Raw genomic sequence first — 21,350 nt, forward strand, 5'->3', positions numbered from 1 at the left:
AAAGAAACATACAGGAACTCAAATCCTTCTGTTCACCTGATTTAGAATTCCTCACAATCAAATGTAGACCGCATTATCTACCAAGAGAATTCTCTTCGATTATAATCACAGCCGTATATATCCCCCCCCAAGCAGACACATCGATGGCTCTGAATGAACTTTATTTGACTCTTTGCAAACTGGAAACCATTTATCCGGAGGCTGCATTCATTGTAGCTGGGGATTTTAACAAGGCTAATCTGAAAACAAGACTCCCTAAATTTTATCAGCATATCGATTACGCAACCAGGGGTGGAAAGACCTTGGATCATTGTTACTCTAACTTCCGCAACGCATATAAGGCCCTGCCCCGCCCTCCTTTCGGAAAAGCTGACCACGACTCCATTTTGTTGATCCCTGCCTACAGACAGAAACTAAAACAAGAGGCTCACACGCTGAGGTCTGTCCAACGCTGGTCCGACCAAGCTGACTCCACACTCCAAAACTGCTTCCATCACGTGGACTGGGACATGTTTCGTATTGCGTCAGACAACAACATTGACGAATACGCTGATTCGGTGTGCGAGTTCATTAGAACGTGCGTTGAAGATGTCGTTCCCATAGCAACGATTAAAACATTCCCTAACCAGAAACCGTGGATTGATGGCAGCATTCGCGTGAAACTGAAAGCGCGAACCACTGCTTTTAATCAGGGCAAGGTGTCTGGTAACATGACCGAATACAAACAGTGCAGCTATTCCCTCCGCAAGGCTATCAAACAAGCTAAGCGTCAGTACAGAGACAAAGTAGAATCTCAATTCAACGGCTCAGACACAAGAGGCATGTGGCAGGGTCTACAGTCAATCACGGACTACAGGAAGAAATCCAGCCCAGTCACGGACCAGGATGTCCTGCTCCCAGGCAGACTAAATAACTTTTTTGCCCGCTTTGAGGACAATACAGTGCCACTGACACAGCCTGCAACGAAAACATGCGGTCTCTCCTTCACTGCAGCCGAGGTGAGTAAGACATTTAAACGTGTTAACCCTCGCAAGGCTGCAGGCCCAGACGGCATCCCCAGCCGCGCCCTCAGAGCATGCGCAGACCAGCTGGCCGGTGTGTTTACGGACATATTCAATCAATCCCTATACCAGTCTGCTGTTCCCACATGCTTCAAGAGGGCCACCATTGTTCCTGTTCCCAAGAAAGCTAAGGTAACTGAGCTAAAATACTACCGCCCCGTAGCACTCACTTCCGTCATCATGAAGTGCTTTGAGAGACTAGTCAAGGACCATATCACCTCCACCCTACCTGACACCCTAGACCCACTCCAATTTGCTTACAGCCCAAATAGGTCCACAGACGATGCAATCTCAACCACACTGCACACTGCCCTAACCCATCTGGACAAGAGGAATACCTATGTGAGAATGCTGTTCATTGACTACAGCTCGGCATTCAACACCATAGTACCCTCCAAGCTCGTCATCAAGCTCGAGACCCTGGGTCTCGACCCCGCCCTGTGCAACTGGGTACTGGACTTCCTGACGGGCCGCCCCCAGGTGGTGAGGGTAGGCAACAACATCTCCTCCCCACTGATCCTCAACACTGGGGCCCCACAAGGGTGCGTTCTGAGCCCTCTCCTGTACTCCCTGTTCACCCACGACTGCGTGGCCACGCACGCCTCCAATTCAATCATCAAGTTTGCGGACGACACAACAGTGGTAGGCTTGATTACCAACAACGACGAGACGGCCTACAGGGAGGAGGTGAGGGCCCTCGGAGTGTGGTGTCAGTAAAATAACCTCACACTCAACGTCAACAAAACTAAGGAGATGATTGTGGACTTCAGGAAACAGCAGAGGGAACACCCCCCTATCCACATCGATGGAACAGTAGTGGAGAGGGTAGCAAGTTTTAAGTTCCTCGGCATACACATCACAGACAAACTGAATTGGTCCACTCACACAGACAGCATTGTGAAGAAGGCGCAGCAGCGCCTCTTCAACCTCAGGAGGCTGAAGAAATTCGGCTTGTCACCAAAAGCACTCACAAACTTCTACAGATGCACAATTGAGAGCATCCTGGTGGGCTGTATCACCGCCTGGTACGGCAACTGCTCCGCCCTCAACCGTAAGGCTCTCCAGAGGGTAGTGAGGTCTGCACAACGCATCACCGGGGGCACACTACCTGCCCTCCAGGACACCTACACCACCCGATGTCACAGGAAGGCCATAAAGATCCTCAAGGACATCAACCACCCGAGCCACTGCCTGTTCACCCCGCTATCATCCAGAAGGCGAGGTCAGTACAGGTGCATCAAAGCTGGGACCGAGAGACTGAAAAACAGCTTCTATCTCAAGGCCATCAGACTGTTAAACAGCCACCACTAACATTGAGTGGCTGCTGCCAACACATTGACACTGACTCAACTCCAGCCATTTTAATAATGGGAATTGATGGGAAATTATGAAAATATATCACTAGCCACTTTAAACAATGCTACCTTATATAATGTTACTTACCCTACATTATTCATCTCATATGCATACGTATATACTGTACTCTATCATCGACTGTATCCTTATGTAATACATGTATCACTAGCCACTTTAACTATGCCACTTTGTTTACATACTCATCTCATATGTATATACTGTACTCGATACCATCTACTGTATCTTGCCTATGCTGCGCTGTACCATCACTCATTCATATATCCTTATGTACATATTCTTTATCCCCTTACACTGTGTACAAGACAGTAGTTTTGGAATTGTTAGTTAGATTACTTGTTGGTTATTACTGCATTGTCGGAACTAGAAGCACAAGCATTTCGCTACACTCGCATTAACATCTGCTAACCATGTGTATGTGACAAATAAAATTTGATTTAATTTGATTTTCCTTCACTCTAACCCAAACCATCTCAATTGGGTTGAGGTCGGGTGATGATGGAGGCAAGGTCCTCTGATGCAGAACTCCTTCACTCTCCTTCTTTGTCAAATAGCCCTTACACAGCCTGGAGGTGTGTTGTCATTGTCCTCTTGAAAATCAAATGATAGTCCTACCAGTGCAAACCATATGGGATAGCGTATCACTTCAGAATGCTGTGGTATGCTAGTTAAGTGTGCCTTGAAGTCTAAATAAATCACTGACAGTGTCACCAGCAAAGCACCCCCACACCATCACACCTCCTCCTCCATGCTTCACGATGGGAACCACACATGAGGAGATCATCCGTCTAAATTAAATCAGATCAAATGTTATTTGTCACATGCGCCAATTACAACCTTAAATTCTTACTTACAAGCCCTAACCAACAATGCAGATTTAAAAAAAATACCTAAAAACTAAGAATAAGACATAAAAGTAACAAATATTTAAAGAACAGCAGTAAAATAATAATAGCAAGTCTATATACAGGGGGGTACCGGTACATAGTCAATGTGCGGGAGCACTGGTTAGTTGAGGTAATTGAAGTAATATGTACAGTACATGTACGTAGGTACAGTTATTAAAATGACTCTGCATAGATAAGAGAGTAGCTGCAGCGTAAAAGATGGGGGGGGGGACAATGGAGGTAGTCTGGGTAGCCATTCAATTAGATGTTCAGGAGTCTTATGGCATGGGGGTAAAAGCTGTTTAGAATCCTCTTGGACCTAGACTTGGCACTCCGGTACCGCTTGCCATGCAGTAGCAGAGATCATTTTTTTGACTAGGGTGGCTGGAGTCTTTGACAATTTTTAGGGACATCCTCTGACTGCCTGTTATAGAGGTCCTGGATGTCAGGAAGATTGGCCCCAGTGTTTTACTGGGCCGTACGCACTACCCTCTGTAGTGCCTTGCGGTCAGAGGCCATACCAGGCGTGGACGCAACCAGGCATGGACGCAATGCTCTCGGTGGTGCAGCTGTAGAGGATCTGAGGACTCATGCCAAATATTTTCAGTCTCCTGAGGGGGAATAGGTTTTGTCATGCCCTCTTTACGACTGTTTTGGTGTGCTTGGACCAAGTTAGCTTTTTGGTGATGTCTAATGTCCATTGCTCATGTTTTTTGACCCAAGCAAGTCTCTTCTTATTATTGGTGTCCTTTACTAGTGGTTTCTTTGCATCAATAAAGGTCTGATTCACGCAATCTCCTCTGAACAGTTGATGTTGAGATGTCTGTTATCTGAGCTCTGTGAAGCATTTATTTGGGCTGCAATTTCAGAGGCTGGTAACTGTAATGAACTAATCCTCTGCAGCAGAGGTCTTCCTTTCCTGTGGCGGAACCTCGAGAGCCAGTTTCATCATAGCGCGTAATGTTTTTTGCTACTGCACATGAAGAAACTTTTCAAGTTCTTTTAAATGTTCCGTATTGACTGACCTTCATGTTTTAAAGTAACGATGTACTGTCGTTTCTCTTTGCTTTTTTGAGCTGTTCTTGCAATAATATGGAACTTGGTCTTTTACCAAATAGGGCTATCTTCTGTATTCCACCCCTATCTTATCACAATTCAACTGTTTGGCTCGAATGCATTTTAAGAAGGAAAGAAATTTCACCAATTAACTTTTAACCAGGCACACCCGTTAATAGAAAGGCATTCCAGGTGACTACCTCGTGAACCTGAAAGAATGCCAAGAGTGTGCAAAGCTGTCATCAAGGCAAAGGGTGGCTACTTTTTTGAAGAATCTCAAAAATAAAATCTATTTTGATTTGTTTAACACTTTTTTGGATACTACATGATTCCATAACTGTTATTTTATAGTTGATGTCTTCAGTATTATACTACACCCTTGAATGAGTAAATGTGTCCAAACTTTTGACTGGTACTGTGTGCATAAACACACAAACGGGAATATTAATGCACACACACATTTAATTTACATTCTTTACAAACACCCACTTGTCCACACTGTCACTTACAAAGGCTGTAGATTCCCTGGAGACTTCTACACAGAATCTGAAAGCACTTACTTACTGGAATAAATATCCTTGGAGGGGGCTTCATCACATCAGCATGATGTACAGGTGGGGGAAGAAGACGCGTGGCGGCATTGCAACAATGAATGACACACACACCCACCCACCCACACACACTGATGAATGAAAGACACTAATGATGGACAACCAGTTAACTGGCAGTTGACAGAGCTCGTGCATTACCAGTTCATAAATAAATAAGTTCACATATTGTAAATTCAGCAACTAACGTGTTTGCAGCCCTGGTCGGAGCTGTTTGTTTGTCTGCTGCAGCGCTCTAGGGTGTTAATGTGTACATGTGTATAAGAGGGGGAGGGGAGTGTGTGTCGCATACTGTATGTGGCTGTCCTACTGGTTGACTTTTGTGTATGTCATGTGGTGTGTTTGTTTCCATGTGTACATACTACATTGTTTATTTGCATTCTGCATATACTTAAGTTCTTGACATACTATGATAATATTTGGTCACACTTTAAACAGAGTATGCTTTCTAAAAGGTGTAGTGAACCCTTTATAAGGCCTACGCAGATACTTCAGTATTATTTCACAAGCACATTTCATACTATATACATTAAAGGGTGGCATAAGGGTCATGACACATTTGGCACAGCACCAGAAGAAAGCACCTGTTATTATATGTTTTACGTTTGCAAATGATGTACCAACATGGGTCCTTTTTTACATCCCTTCACATATCTGTCCATATTTCCTCATAGTATATGTATATTCTTGTCTATGCAGTGTACAGACGTAAGCATACAGAGCTACAGTCCATTCAGCTGGAGCTCCAGAGCCCGGACTGTAAACTGAGCAAGCTGAGGGCTTCAACCATCATGACTGACTACAACCCCAACTACTGCTTCGCTGGGAAGTCCGCCTCTGTCAACGACCTGAAGGAGGTGCCCCGACGCAACATCTCCCTCACCAGGTACACTAGCCTTCACAAAGTCATAAACATCAACAATTAGAATAAGTTTACTTCAGCGGTCTTAAAACTTGCCTCACCCACTACCACCTGGGTGATGCCACAGCAGTCATTTGAGCAAGAAATCTCACCACACATCAGGGTGGTGTTCACTAGGGGGCCGATTCAGACTTAAGAAATGTGTACATTTCCTACACACCTTTCTCAGTAGTTGATATTCAGACTTGCCTATGCAGGTGCGTAATGGATGTGGCTATCTTGCAGGCACTGAATAAATGTAATCCAACCATTGAAAATCCTCCCAATTGCTGGTCAAGTTCATTCAATAGGGTTTTCAGCGCGTTTATCTTAAGTCATCCCGTTTAAATACGGTGGAACTTTAATTCAAATTTTGACGACAGACTCACTAGAATACATCGAGAGAACAGGTTCAGAATATAGAGATCAGTGAAAGAAAACCATTTAGATATATGCCTATTTTGATATATGCCATTTCAGCTTCAACAGGTCCACTTGAAAATACACTGATCTTGTCGATTATTTAGTCAAATTCTTGAGTTAGGAAAGTATGTATCAATAAAATGAAGAAAAAAAAACATGTTTGGAGATCGTTTATGCAGTAAATATATTGATGAATCCAAAATATTTTGGATTTTGATTCATCCTAAAAGTTTCCATATTCAAATTCAATCCATGAAATATTGGAAGTGTACAATAGGGGTTGAACAATAGTTGTTACGAATCCCTTTTGGCCCGACAGTCTAGGGGAGATGGTAACGAGACCCGTAACATAACTCATGCAATTTATAATAGTGACAAAGTAAAAGTGAGAACGAAATAACCACGACAACTGAAATCTACCGTCAAACTCAGGGTTTATGGGGGGGTCAGGAAAGGGGGCTGAGCTGGACCCAAGGAAAAAAACAATAATTATCCAAAACACCCCTAAGCTAGACTGGCCTATTTTAACAACAGCTAACTAACCAAAAATACAGTGGGTGGTCCGCCCAGTTCTAACTAGTGTTTTTAACTAAGTTTACCTACGGGTAGTGTATGCCCATGTGCGACTTGTCTTGGTTCCCCCTTTTCCCACCAGCAAACAAACACAGACACCATAACCAAAAACAATACTCACAGGTGAGGACAAAATGATATGGAGGTGCTCAAACAAAAGATAGCTCAATACATAAAGAGAGATAGAGACATAGTAGGAGAGGGTGAAAAAGAGCGATCTACAGACATATAACATTTACAGAGAGATCGAGCTCCAGACCAAACAACTGACAGGGTTTTTAAACCAAGGGAAAGGAACTGTGATTGGGTAGGAAACAGGAGGAGGTGTGTCTTCTGATTGATGATTGATTGGTGACTGATTGGGGAGTGATGATTTTCACCTGTGAGGGGAGAAGGAGAGAAAAGAACACAGGATACATACACACACACCCACAGGATACCTGTATCCATAACAATAGTCCTATAAACCAACCCTAATCCTCACTAATTATGGAACTGTATGACCACAGTCCAATCATCGTGAACCGTGCACCAGGCTCCATCTTTAAACTGCTACATGTGGTCTGAATTCCATAATGATTCAAATGGGCTACATGTCCCAAATTGTCATGGATCCCTCTGGAACTTTCATTGCGCCCTATTCCTACTGATTGTTTGTGTAAATCAGTAGTGGTTGTACCGTGTACATGTACAAATGTGCCCTTTGTTCACCACGGCGCTGTCGATTTATTGTTACAATGTCCGTTGGTACGTGTGAGTACCTGTCCTGTGTGTTTTGGCTTTTGAGCATTTGTGGATTGCGCAGATGATTATGGGTCTCGTCCCGTGTGTTAATCATCGTGCACATGTGCTATTTATTCAAGGTACTCCTCACTCGTTTGTTTTGGGTTTCTACCCTTTGTTTTTGTTACGTGTTTGTTTGGTCTTCGTCCCAGTGCCTTTACACGGCACGCCGTAATTTAGGGTATAATAAAAAATATATATATATATTCCACATTCCTGTGCCTGTCTCCCGAATCATTGTTACCATCGTGACACAAATTATTACACAATGTGAGCCTTATATAATCCACTATTGCTAGTGGCTCTCAGGAACAACTACACGGGACGTGACAGAGAAAAGAAAGGTTACAAATTTAGACTAGTTTCCTACAAAGGAAACTAACACTAAGGTGTCAGTTATAAATGTATGTGGGTATGACTGACGGTGGATGCCGATAGTGGCTAATATTTAACATGATACAAATTGTAAAATAGCCTAAAACTGAGAAAAGCCCTTGCATATAATTAAACCATTCTAAAGCACATTCAATCAACTATGCAGGTTTGGTGCTGCAGAGGCCTATAGCTTGGGTCTCCAAATTTCATCCCCACAAATTATGAGGGCATACAATAAAAACTGAATAAAGGCACAGCTATTTTTAGTCTACTTCACTGTTGAAAAGGGGCCGTGATACATGTCATGTTGATATGGTTTTCAGGTTGTTTCTATATGGTTTCTCATTCGTGTCTTGGGATCATAAGGAAAAATCATCTAAAACAATTTCTTTGTGTATTTTACAATCCCCTTCTCGAAATGGATGACTTTTTACCTCTCTCTTATTAATAGCACTTAGCAATTTTTAAATTACAGTGCATGGAGAATGCTTTTATTTCCATCAGAAAAAATTGATTCGATGCTTTTTACACTTGGAACCGGTAGGTTCGCTCGACCTTATTCGTGGTACAATTATGAGGACATTGAGTCACTGTCAAAATACGGCAGATCTGTAGACACACCTCCGCCACACCTTAATGTCTTTGATATCCACCCCAAAAGAATAGTTGGTGAATAGCATAATATTATCATTCTTAAGTTCAAGGTCTGGATACGGGTAGAGAGAATATTGCATAAAAAGGGAATTGTTCCATTAGCCACACAATAACTCTTGACGGAATTCACCCCTAGGCACATAGTGCCTATTTGAAAGTGTACACACCCCTCGCAGTTTTGTCACATTTTGCTGCCTGAAACATCTATCTAAAAAATGATTAAGATAGAAGTTTTTCCTACAGATCTACACAATCTACTGCACATTTTCAAAGTGAAAGAAAAAGTATAGAAGTTTTTTTTTAAAATTAATAACTTAATAACAAACTTAAAATGAAGATGTCTTGATTGCGAATGTTTTCACAACCCAGAATTGATACTTGGTGGAAGCCCCTTAGGCAGCAATTTCAGCTGTAAATCATTTTGAATAAGATTCTACCAACTCTACACAACTCTTAGGGCAACATACAGTGCATTCGACAAGGATTCAAACCCCTGGACTTTTTCCCCAAAATGTTTAAATAGAGCCTTAATCTTAAATGGATTAAATACATGTTTATCCTCATCAATCTACACAAAATACCCCAAAATGACAAAGTGACAAGAGGTTTTTAGAAATGTTTGTTATTTATTAAAAATAAAAAACAGAAATAGCTGATTAACATAAGTATTCAGACCCTTTGCTATGAGACTCAAAATTAAGCTCAAGCGCATCTTGTTTCCATTGATCGTCCCTGAGATGTTTCCCCAACTTGATTGGAGTCCACCTGTGGTAAATTCAATTGATTGGACATAATTTGGAAAGGCAAACACCTGTCTATATAAGGTCCCACAGTTGATAGTGCATGTCAGAGCAAAAACCAAGCCATGAGGTTGAAGGAATTGTCCATGGAGCTCCGAGACAGGATTGTGTTGAGACACAGATATCTAATGTCCATTGCTCGTGTTTCTTGGCCCAAGCAAGTTTCTTCTTATTATTGGTGTCATTTAGTAGTGGTTTCTTTGCAGCAATTCAACCACGAAGGCCTGATTCATAGTCTCCTCTGAACAGTTGATATTGAGATTTGCCTGTTACATGAACTCTGTGAAGCATTTATTTGGCCTGCAATTTCTGAACTTATCCTCTTCAGAAGAGATCATTCTGGGTCTTCTATTTCTGTGGCGGACCTCATGAGAGCCTGTTTCACCATAGTGCTTGATGGTATTTGCAACTGCACTTGAAGAAACTTTCAAAGTTCTTGACATTTTCTGTATTAACTGACCATCATATCTTAAAGTAATGACGTTTATCTTTGCTTATTTGAGCTGTTCTTGCCATAATATGGACTTGGTCGTTTACCAAATAAGGCTATCTTGTGTATAGCACCCCTACCTTGTCAAAACACAACAGATTGGCTCAAACGCATTAAGAAGGAAAGAAATTCCACATATTAATTTTTAACAAGGCAAACCTGTTAATGAATTGAAACGCATTCCAGGTGACTTCCTCATGAAGCTGGTTGAGACAATGCCAAGAGTGCGCAAAGCTGTCATCAATGCAAAGGTTGGCTATTTGAAGAATCTCAAATATAAAATATATTTTGATTTGTTTAACACTTTTTTGGTTACTACATGATTACATGTGTTATTTCATAGTTTTGATGTCTTCACTATTATTCTACAATGTAGAAAATAGTTTAAAAAATTAAGAAAACCCTTGAATGAGTAGGTGTTCTAAAACTTTTGACCGGTAGTATATGTAATATTTCAGTATATTTTTCATTTTATCTTTTTAAACCATTTTTTTCTTTGTCATTATGGGGTGTTGTGTGTAGATTGATGAGGGGAAAAAACAATGTAATCCTTTTTAGAATAAAGCTGCAACGTAACAAATTGTGGAAAATTTGAAGTGGTCTGAATACTTTCCCAATGCATCCATTGTTTTTGTAAAAATTGCAAAAAAAACGTAACAAGTTCAGTAATTTTGGTTGTGAATCATTGATGGACAGCAGTCTTTGAATTTTAAGCTGATTTAAAGTAAGGCCTGAGACTGGATCTCTGAGGAACACTCAACACCTATTGGAAAGCCATTCTGGTGTGTCTTTGGCATTCAATTTGTATAATTGTCCCTCTGAAAAATAAATAGGCAGGTTTTCCTTACCTGGGCTTTGCTCCTTTCGTATATATTTTGATCCTGATAAACTCCTACCTTGCATACCCATAACATAATGTTGCCAACACAATAATTGAAAATACAGAGCGTTTCACACTGCAGGAAACTGCAGGAATTGAACCGACAACCTTGCATTTCTAACGCCATGCTTTTACTGACTGAGTCACACAGGACCAGAAATCCTATCTTCAGCCATCTTTAAGTGGAATGTTAATTTTCCTCCTGCTTTGCAAAGTAGAGCAATTCAGTTAAATGGACTTCCATGCTAAAAACTAAAGTGCCTTCCTCACATTTGAAAACGGTTTGAAAACGGTTCAACCATAGATGAGACAGATGTTACATCACTAATGTATGAATCAGAAGCATCCGGTTGGCATTTCCGCTCAGAGAGGATGCCCAGTGGCTGGAAATGGGAGAAGATCGAGCGAGATGGATTTTGGTTGACATTGTGCTAATTTTCTCATCAATGAAACAGTTTTCTGATCCTAAAAGTAGGATCTGTTATGAACAGAGTGGGTTAAGTTTTGTAGAGTTTAACCTTTGCCAAAGTAAAGGAAAAAAATTACGTTGTTCAGAAGGAGTGCAAGGAGTAATTGAGTTATTGCACACGCGCACTTCACAGGGTAGGCGTTCCCGAACGGATATATGCAAATACATGCTAGAACACACCAATAGGATCTCGCTAGCTCTTGCTTGGCTCTGCCCACCTCCTTGCTTGTTCTTCCCACTATGATTAATTTGCTTCCATTGGAAACAACAGGCTGTGGTCTATCTTGGGTTAGTTGTAAAATTATTTGTTTCAACCTTATATTATACATAATGTAGTTTTATATGGTAACGTTTCCTGTACTAACATGCTGCGATGTCCTCACAAAGCACCAGCATTTCAGCTGACCCAGTGACCTCTGAAAGCCATGGCATTTATTGGTCGGGGACAGTACTTAAGATGTCCGAGAAGGTTAGATCACTGTGAAAGGCTAAGCTAGCCACCTGGTACACATTCCTTCCACCCAATAATAAATTACATAAACTGTGAATGCTTACTGCCTTGCAAAAGTATTCAGCCCCCTTGGCGTTTTTCCTATTTTGTTGCATAACAACCTGTAATTTAAATATATTTTTATTTGGATTTCATGTAATGGATATAATAGTTCAATATAGTTAAAATTGGTGAAGTGAAATGAAGAAAATTAAAAAATTCTAAACAATAAAAAACAGAAAAGTGGTCCATGCATATGTATTCAAACCCTTTGCTAAGAATCCCCTAAATAAGATCTGGTGCAGCCAATTACCTTCAGAAGTCACATAATTAGATTGCACACAGACGGACATTATTTAACTAAGTGTCACATGTTCTGTCACATGATCTACGTATATATACGCCTGTTCTGAATGGCCACAGACTCTACAACACCACTAAGTAAGGGGCACAACCAAGCACGCGGCACTATGAAGACCAAGGAACTCTCCAAACAGGTCAGGGACAAAGTAGTGGAGAAGTACAGATCATTATTAAAAGATGGAAAGAATATAGCACCACAACAAACCTGTCAAGAGAGGGCTGCCCACCAAAATGCACAGACCAGGCAAGGAGGGCATTAATCAGAATGGCAACAAAGAGACCAAAGATAACCTTGAAAGAGCTGCAAAGCTCCACAGCGGAGATTGGAGTATCTGTCCATAGGACCACGTTAAGCCGTACACTCCACAGAGCTGGGCTTTATGGAAGAGTGTTCAGAAAAAAGCCATTGCTTAAAGAAATAAAATAAGCAAACACATTTTGGTGTTCGCCAAAAGGCATGTGGGAGAGTCCCAAACATATGGAAGAAGGTACTCTGGTCAGATGAGAGTAAAATTGAACTTTTTGGCCATCAAGGAAAACGCTATGTCCGGTGCAAACCAAACACCGCCCATCACCCTGAGAATACCATCCCCACAGTGAAGCATGGTGGTGGCAGCATCATGCTGTGGGGATGTTTTTCATCAGCAGGGACTGGGAGACTAGTCAGGATCGAGGGAAAGATGGTCAAAATTGAAGGATTGATGGATGGCGCTAAATGCAGGGTAATTCTTGAGGGAAACCTGTTTCAGTCTTCCAGAGATTTGAGACTGTGACAGAGGTTCACCTTCCAGCAGGACAATTTTAGTTTTATTTGACCTTTATTTAACTAGGCAAGTCAGTTAAGAACCAATTCTTATTTTCAATGACGGCCTAGGAGCAGTGGGTTAACTGCCTTGTTCAGAGGCAGAACGACAGATTTTCACCTTGTCAGCTCGGGGATTCGATCTTGCAACCTTTCGGTTACTAGTTCAATGCTCTGACCACCAGGCTACCTGCCACCCCGTTGACCCTAAGCATACTACTAAAGCAATATTCGAGTGATTTAAGGGGAAACATTTAAATGTCTTGGAATGGCCTAGTCAAAGCCCAGACTTCAATCCAATTTTGAATCTGTGGTATGACTTAAAGATTCCTGTACACCAGTGGAACCCATCCAACTTGAAGGAGCTGGAGCAGTTTTGCCTTGAAGAATGGGCAAAAAACCCAGTGGCTAGATGTGCCAAGCATATAGAGACATACCCCAAGAGAATTGCAGCTGTAATTGCTGCAATTGGTGGCTCTACAAAGTATTGACTTTCTTTTTTTTTTTTGGGGGGGGGGGGTGGTTGAATAGTTATGCATGCTCAAGTTTTCAGTTTTTTGTCTTATTTCTTGTTTGTTTAACAATAAAAAAAAATTTGCATCTCAACGTGGTTGGCATGTTGTGTAAATCAAATGATACAAACCCCCCAAAAATCCATTTTAATTCCCGGTTGTAAGGCAACAAAATAGGAAAAATGCCAAGGGGAGTGAATACTTTCGCAAGCCACTGTATGTTGTAGTGTGTACTGTGGGTGCATTGTGAAGGCATTATGGAGGGATACTTTCGCTTTACATTTGGTCTATAAGACATTATCTTACCAATATGCATCTCAAAGTTGCCCTTTCGTTTGTCTGTGTGTGCGTGTGTGTGTGTGTGTGTGCTTTCATGTGTGCGTGTTCTTCCTTGTGTGTGTATAGGGGTCTGGGACATGGTGCCTTTGGTGAAGTGTATGAAGGGATGGCAGCGGGGATACCTGGAGAGCCCAGTCCCATGCAAGTAGCAGTCAAGGTGAGCCCTGACACAAACAAAAAACGAGAAATAAACAAACAAACTTACACACAGAATATACTGGGCCTCATTCATCTGTAATATCAGCAAGAATGTGTGTGTATTGGGTACGTATTTTATTCACAAACATTTCAGTGAGCTTATGTTGATTTTTTTATTGAACCTTTATTTAGGCAGGGGAGTCCTATTGAGACCCAGGTCACTTCTTTGATGGAGCCCTACTGTGCAGATGTATCCTTAGTTATGCACATCTGTCTACACAGCATTGTCTATGTTCTCTCTGAATGTCCTCATTGTGTGTTCTGTGTGCATCCCCTATAGACACTCCCTGAGGTGTGCTCTGAGCAGGATGAGCTTGACTTTCTCATGGAGGCTCTCATTATCAGGTAACACAAACCACGTTTCTATCCACAGTTTTCATGCAAGCAAAGTCATACTGTATGCAAATAAATCACAACAGGTGTGACGGAAACAAAGTGTTGGTACAATTTCACAAATGTTGACAGACAATTTGTTCATTCGACATGGTGGGATCTTTTTGTGTCGGTAAAATTAATTATGTGACAATTGCGGTGGAAACTATTTTATGTGCAATTATTTATATATAAACCATCATATCGAAGTAAACTTCGAGCCACCCAATGATATGCTCCATTGTGCTACCACCACAACGTGGAAAATAATTATAGTTTATAGGAAGATTAAATTGTTTTGATTAACTTTCCTGGTGGTTAAGTGATGGACAGTGATGAGCTTCATGCACATTTCCAATAAATATCTAGGGCTTTATTTGAAGGCTCGTGACACAATGATAAACACTTGGCTGCCAATTATCAAATAAAAATGACGTTGGTCTCATTCCATTTCATAATTTAAAACCTACCCCCATTTTGTCAGCTGACTGTTGTCTAGAGAGTATGCTCCAAAACCAGATGGCGTGCATATGATATGCTATAAAACGCAACAGTTTGTTTTGACAAAACTGTCAGTGGATTTGAAAATGTGACTTATGTCCTTTTATTTTTATGTGAACTAACTCATCACGCACAGCCTTTTATCCACAACAAATCAATTTGATGGAAACACATCACTGATGGAAAAATGTCCATATTGTTTTTATGCAGATTTGTTCATATTAACATGAACATCTCTCGGCAATTGGATGGAAACCTAGTTACAGTCACACAAACCCAAGCACACGCATGCACGCACTTAAACACTCTCTCTCTCTCACACACACACACACACACACAGCTTTTGGTTGAAGACATATTGCAAACATGCTCCATGGCAGACCATTCTTCAGCAACCATGTACCTTCTCCCTTTACTTTCCCCTTTCCTCCCTAACTCTCTCCCTTCTTTCCTTCTTCCTCCTCCTTCCTTTCCTCTCTCTCCTCCCTCCTCTCACTCCTTCACCCCTCTCCTCTCTCCCTCCTCTCTTTTATCCCCCTCCCCCTGCAGTAAATTCAGCCACCAGAACATAGTGCGGTGTATAGGGGTGAGTCTACAGGCCCTACCACGCTTCATCCTATTGGAATTGATGGCTGGAGGAGACCTCAAGAGTTTCCTGAGAGAGACGCGACCCAGACTGGTCAGTTCAGTTGCCAGTTTGTCTCGTATATTTTAAAGTGTACAGTGCGTTAGTTCAGAGCGGTAATGCTTTAGTGCACAGCTCAAGTGTTTTTTGTTAGATGAATATGTTGTCTTGCTCTAAGTCACAACAGCCAGAGATGGTACCTTGGAGCAGAGATTTCTGAAACCTTGAAAAGTAAGTTTGACTACATTTGCCAAATTGTTAAAAGGTTTGAATAAATGCAACAGTTGATTCTTTATTTGTAAGAAATGCAACAGTTGAACAGTGGATAACTGTAGTTTTTTTTCAATCACATATTGACTGGATAATAGCACTTAAAATATTTTACTGGCAATGGACAAATAAAGAATGAAGTTCAGGGATTTGGGTGGAATTAGGGTATTCAATTTATTGTAAAATGTTGTTTCTTAGAATGCACTCATATATACAGTATATTCTCTAATGGTATCAGGTATTCTTTGAATATTTTGTTTGAATAAAATGATATGTGCCTCATTGCATAAATACACTAGGTATATTAGCATATAAACTACATGGCCAAAAGTATGTGGACACGTGCTCTTCTGGGAACGCTTTCTAAAGTGGCTTGCGAAAGTATTCACCCCCTTGTTATTTTTACTATTTTGTTGCCTTACAACCTGGAATTAAAATAGATTTCTGGGGGTTTGTATCATTTAATTTACACAACATGCCAACCACGTTGAAGATGCAAATTTCTATTGTGAAACAAACAAGAAATAAGACCCCAAAAAAATGAAAACTTGAGTGTATATAATTATTCACCCCCCAAGTCAATACTTTGTAGAGCCACCAATTGCAGCAATTACAGCTGCAATTCTCTTGGGGTATGTCTCTATAAGCTTGGCACATCTAGCCACTGGGATTTTTGCCCATTCTTCAAGGCAAAACTGCTCTAGCTCCTTCAATTTGGATGGGTTCCACTTGTGTACAGCAATCTTTACGGCATACCACAGATTCTCAGTTGTTTCCCTTTAAACCACTCAAGTGTTGCTTTAGCAGTATGCTTAGGGTCATTGTCCTGCTGGAGGGTGAACGTCCGACACAGTCTCAAATCTTTGGAAGACTGAAACGGGTTTCCCTCAAGGATTTTCCTGTATTTAGCCCCATCGATCATTCCTTCAATTCTGACCAGTTTCCCAGTCCCTGCCGATGAAAAGCATCCCCACAGCATGATGCTGCCACCACCATGCTTCACTTTGGGGATGAAGTTCTCGGGGTGATAAGAGTTGTTGGGTTTGCCCCAGACATAGCATTTTCCTTTCCTTGGAGTTTTGGTGGGCAGCCCTCTCTAGGCAGGTTAGTTGTGGTGCCGAATTCTTTCAAATTTTTTAGTAATGGATTTAATGGTGCTCCGTGGGATTATCAAAGTATCTGATATTTTTTTGTAACCGAAACCTGATCTGTACTTTTCCACAACTTTGTCCCTGACCTGACTTTGTCCCTGACTTGCACCATATCTAATTTAGGGGCTTCATAGCAAAGGGGGTGAACACATATGCACGGACCACTTTTCAGTTTTTTATATTTTTGAATTTTTTTAAAACACTTTTTTTTTTCAGTTCACTTCACCAATTCCGACTATTTTGTGTATGTCCATTACATGAAATTCAAATTAATATCTATTTTAAATTACAGGTTGTAATGCAACAAAATAGGAAAAATGCCAAGGGGGATGAATACTTTTGCAAGGCACTGTACTAGATGTTGGAACATTTTTGTGGGGACCATTTCTGTATGGACCTGTCAAGCTGAAACAGGAAAAGGCCTTCCCCAAACTGTTCACAAAGTTGGAGGCACAGAATTTTCTTGAATTTCATAGCATGCTGTAGCATTAAGATTTCCCTTCATTGGAACTAAGGGGCCTAGCCCGAAACATGATGGTGTCATCTGCATAGAGGTGGATCAAAGAATCACCCACAGCAAGAGCAACATCATTGATTCATACAGAGAAAAGAGTCGGCCCGAGAATTTAACCCTGTGGCACCCCAATAGAGACGGCTTTTATACATGAATCTGTTATTCCAATAATCACACAATTGTTTTAAGGGTGGGAGTGGAAACCAACATGCACACAACACAGTGGGCTACACTACACCATTCTCACATATATGTGTTCTGAGTTCTCTGTTTGGACCTTATTCTACCATGGGGATAAGATACACACTTTTTAAATGTAACCTTTATTTAACTAGGCAAGTCAGTTAAGAACAAATTCTTATTTAGATCTGCGTTATAGGGCGATTGAAATGTTAAGGTAATTTCCAATTGAGCAGACATATGCAGCGTTTATCATGAGTACAGTCTCTGAGAACACGGGAACATTGTCTTCAAATTTCAATCACGCTGTAGAGCAGGTCTTCAGCTCTACGGATTGAATCAAGCCCTATGTATATATGAGCCTGATCTCTTCCTCTCTATCTGGTATCTCTCTATAGGAGCACCCTTCTAGTCTATCCATGGAGGACCTGCTCAACGTGGCCAGAGACATAGCACAGGGATGCCAATACCTGGAGGAGAACCAGTTTATACACCGGTAGGCCTAATGTGGTAGAGAAACATACTGTACATGGATTTATGTGTGTGCACAGTGTGCACATAATGTATAGTCAAACCCACACAATATGCAATGACAGACAAATACACTCTCACACACAGACACTAATTTCACCCACTTACTGTATACATACGCACACACAAACACACAAATAGCAGTGCACGCACACACCACAAAGACACAGTCCCCCACATTCACACCCTCCCAAACAAAAACAGATGGGAACAGAACGGTTTGACTGCTTCCCCCCGCAATCCCAGCAATCACCTTGCTTGGTTTCCACGGAGTCCTTAACCTGTGACAGGATTTTCCCTTTAACCTGCAACTTCCTGCAAGTCATCCAATGACAAACGAGCCCAATTAAAGCTAATTTACCCCAAAATGTGCTGTCAACTATGATACCGCCTAATGGTGTCACAGGAGTGTAGCTACAGACACACATGCAGACCCTAGCATGCACACACACGAACACAACACACAGAAGCACTAGGCTACACACACTACACACACACACCAGCACAACTCCTTATTACAAATCACAGCCACCATCATCATCCTTGAGGCCACTACGTGTGAGTTCGTGTCACTAGTCTATATTTTCTTGAGGAAAACCTGCATTGACGACATGCTCTCTTGGAGCGCATTAAGTATCAAGTGCAATATCTCGAAGAGTGTGGTTGCTGCTTTGTCATACCACTCAAATTCTGCAGCCTCTTAAATCTTATTACAATCCCATACAACATAAATGTATGCATATGCTAAATCTGGCTGTGAATAACACTGTCTTGTTTAATCCGAATTCAAACAGTTCAGATTAACCAATTTAATGTTCAGTTAATGCTTAATGCTTTAATACATGAATCTGTTATTCCAATAATCACACTCAATTGTTTAAGGGTGGGAGTGGAAACCAACATGCACACAACACAATGGGCTACACTACATTATTCTCACAGATATGTGTTTTGAGTCCTCTGTTTGCCCTTATTCTACCATGGGGATAAGATACACACCGACAGACAGAAGGACGGAAGGACGGACAAGCTCGCACACACTAACGCAGACGGACAGACAGACAGACAGGGTCGCACACACTAACGCAGACGGACAGACAAGCTCGCACACACTAACACAGACGGACAGACGGACAGACGGACAGACGGACAGACAGAGAGACAGACAAGCTCGCACACACTAACGCAGACGGACAGACAAGCTCGCACACACTAACGCAGACGGACAGACAGACAAGCTCGCACACACTAACGCAGACGGACAGACAGACAGACGGACAGACAAGCTCGCACACACTAACGCAGACAGACAGACAAGCGCGCACACACTAACGCACATACAGATGAGCACACACATGCACAGATAGACAGAGACACACACACACACTAACACGAACACACCCCTGTAAGGTTCTTCTTGTCTTGTCACTTTGCAGGGACATTGCGGCCCGGAACTGCCTGCTGACCACCAAAGGACCAGGGAGAGTGGCCAAGATCGGGGACTTTGGAATGGCCAGAGACATTTATAGGTACTGCCATCATAAAAAGTCATTAAACCCAGCTACTATAAAGGTATATGTGGACTGGGGTGGTCTGGCGGTCTGGGCAGTTGCCTCTGGAGCACATGTACGATATACCGCTGCCAGCACGAGTTGGAGTATGGCCTGTTGCTACTTCAGCACCATCTCTCCTAAGTTTCAACTCTGTCTATCTCTTTTCAAACATGACAAAATACCAAAGGAGTGGGACTGCCCCACTCCTTTAAAATAATAATAATTGTCACGCCTGCTCCCGCTCTCCCTCTCTGGCGCTCGAGGGCACCAGGCTGCCTATACCTTCATTATGCACACCTGTCACCATCATTACACTCATCAGCGCTCAATGGACTCACTTGGACTTCTTCACCTTGTTGATTGCCCCATCTATATCTGTCTGTTCCTCAGTTGGTTCCCCAAGTCAGCTTTAATGTTTTCATGGCCAGACGCTGTCCTGTCCAGTTTCATGTCCATTGTTTATTAATTAAATGTTCACTCCCTGTACTTCCTTCTTGTCTATTAGCGTCGATCCTTACAAAAATATATATTTAAACAACAAGGCCCAAGGAGATGTGGCCAGTATACTACGGCTAAAGGCTGTTCTTCTGTATGACGCAACGCGGAGTGCCTGGACACAGCCATTAGCCGTGGTGTATTGGCCATACATCACAAACACCTGAGGAGACTTATTGCTGTTATAAACAGGTTACCAACATAATTAGGGCAGTAAAACTAAATATTTTGTTATACCCCTTGTATACATTCTGATATACCATGGCTTTCAGCCAGTCAGAATTCAGGGCTCAAACCACCCGTTGGTAACCAGTTTATAATAGCAATAAGGCTCCTCAGGGGTTTGTGATATATGGCCAATACACCACAGCTAATGGCTGTGTCCAGGTCACGGTATATTGGCCATATACCACACCTCCTTGGGCCTTATTGCTTAAATATACCACCGTTTTCAGACATTCATTATCCAGGACCCAAACTATCTAGTTTATAATTCTGTTTATTACTGCCTGTGTCTGTTGCTAGTGACACAGTCCATTTCTTCTTCTGGGAAACAAAGTCGATTACAAATTATTTTTTTACAATCTGAGTGGGATCCATGGATACACCGTTTAGTTAGTAATGGCTGCCATGATGGCACCAAACACTTTATGTCTAGTTGTAGAATGCCAATTCTATCTAGAATGTCAATTTGAAGATTGCTGGGGGCATTTCATTTCAATTTGATGGCATTTGGTACAAATAATAATGTCTCACAAACACAGGAAGGCTAGGAGGTTAAAAGTAGAAGCCACATTTTGGTTGGACCTTGTGTACAATTGACGAATAAAGCGATCTTAATCTTAATTTTACAGTTTTATTCATCCTCAAAGTCCTTGTGATTGCATACTGACTTGAGGTGTTTTCCCAGTTGCAATTCCAATCCACACTGCACCGTTCACAAATGCACAACCCAATGAGGAAATCACCTCCACCACCCACATCTCAGCCTGACGTCACAAAGAATTGGAGGATGAATGTTATAACACACATGAAAAAATACTACAATTTAATATATAATTCTAAAGTAAACTGTAGTATACTGTAGAATACTACACACTGTAGTATCCCTCGCTCATCA

At 41.7% G+C, this 21,350-nt stretch overlaps 1 protein-coding gene across 1 annotated transcript in view; it reads left to right on the forward strand.

Annotated features, from left to right (window-relative positions):
* The window catches only part of LOC110506268 (ALK tyrosine kinase receptor), a 150,315-nt gene that overhangs the window by 100,811 nt on the left and 28,154 nt on the right, over positions 1–21,350 (forward strand). The window contains exons 16-21 of the mRNA XM_021585704.2: positions 5,686–5,872; positions 13,907–13,997; positions 14,319–14,383; positions 15,461–15,590; positions 18,050–18,147; positions 19,619–19,711. Of these exons, the coding sequence (XP_021441379.2) occupies positions 5,686–5,872; positions 13,907–13,997; positions 14,319–14,383; positions 15,461–15,590; positions 18,050–18,147; positions 19,619–19,711 (664 nt within the window). The remainder of the gene's footprint in view (positions 1–5,685; positions 5,873–13,906; positions 13,998–14,318; positions 14,384–15,460; positions 15,591–18,049; positions 18,148–19,618; positions 19,712–21,350) is intronic.

This window comes from Oncorhynchus mykiss, chromosome 26 (genome assembly GCF_013265735.2).
Source record: "Oncorhynchus mykiss isolate Arlee chromosome 26, USDA_OmykA_1.1, whole genome shotgun sequence".
NCBI classification, from domain to species: Eukaryota; Metazoa; Chordata; class Actinopteri; order Salmoniformes; family Salmonidae; genus Oncorhynchus; species Oncorhynchus mykiss.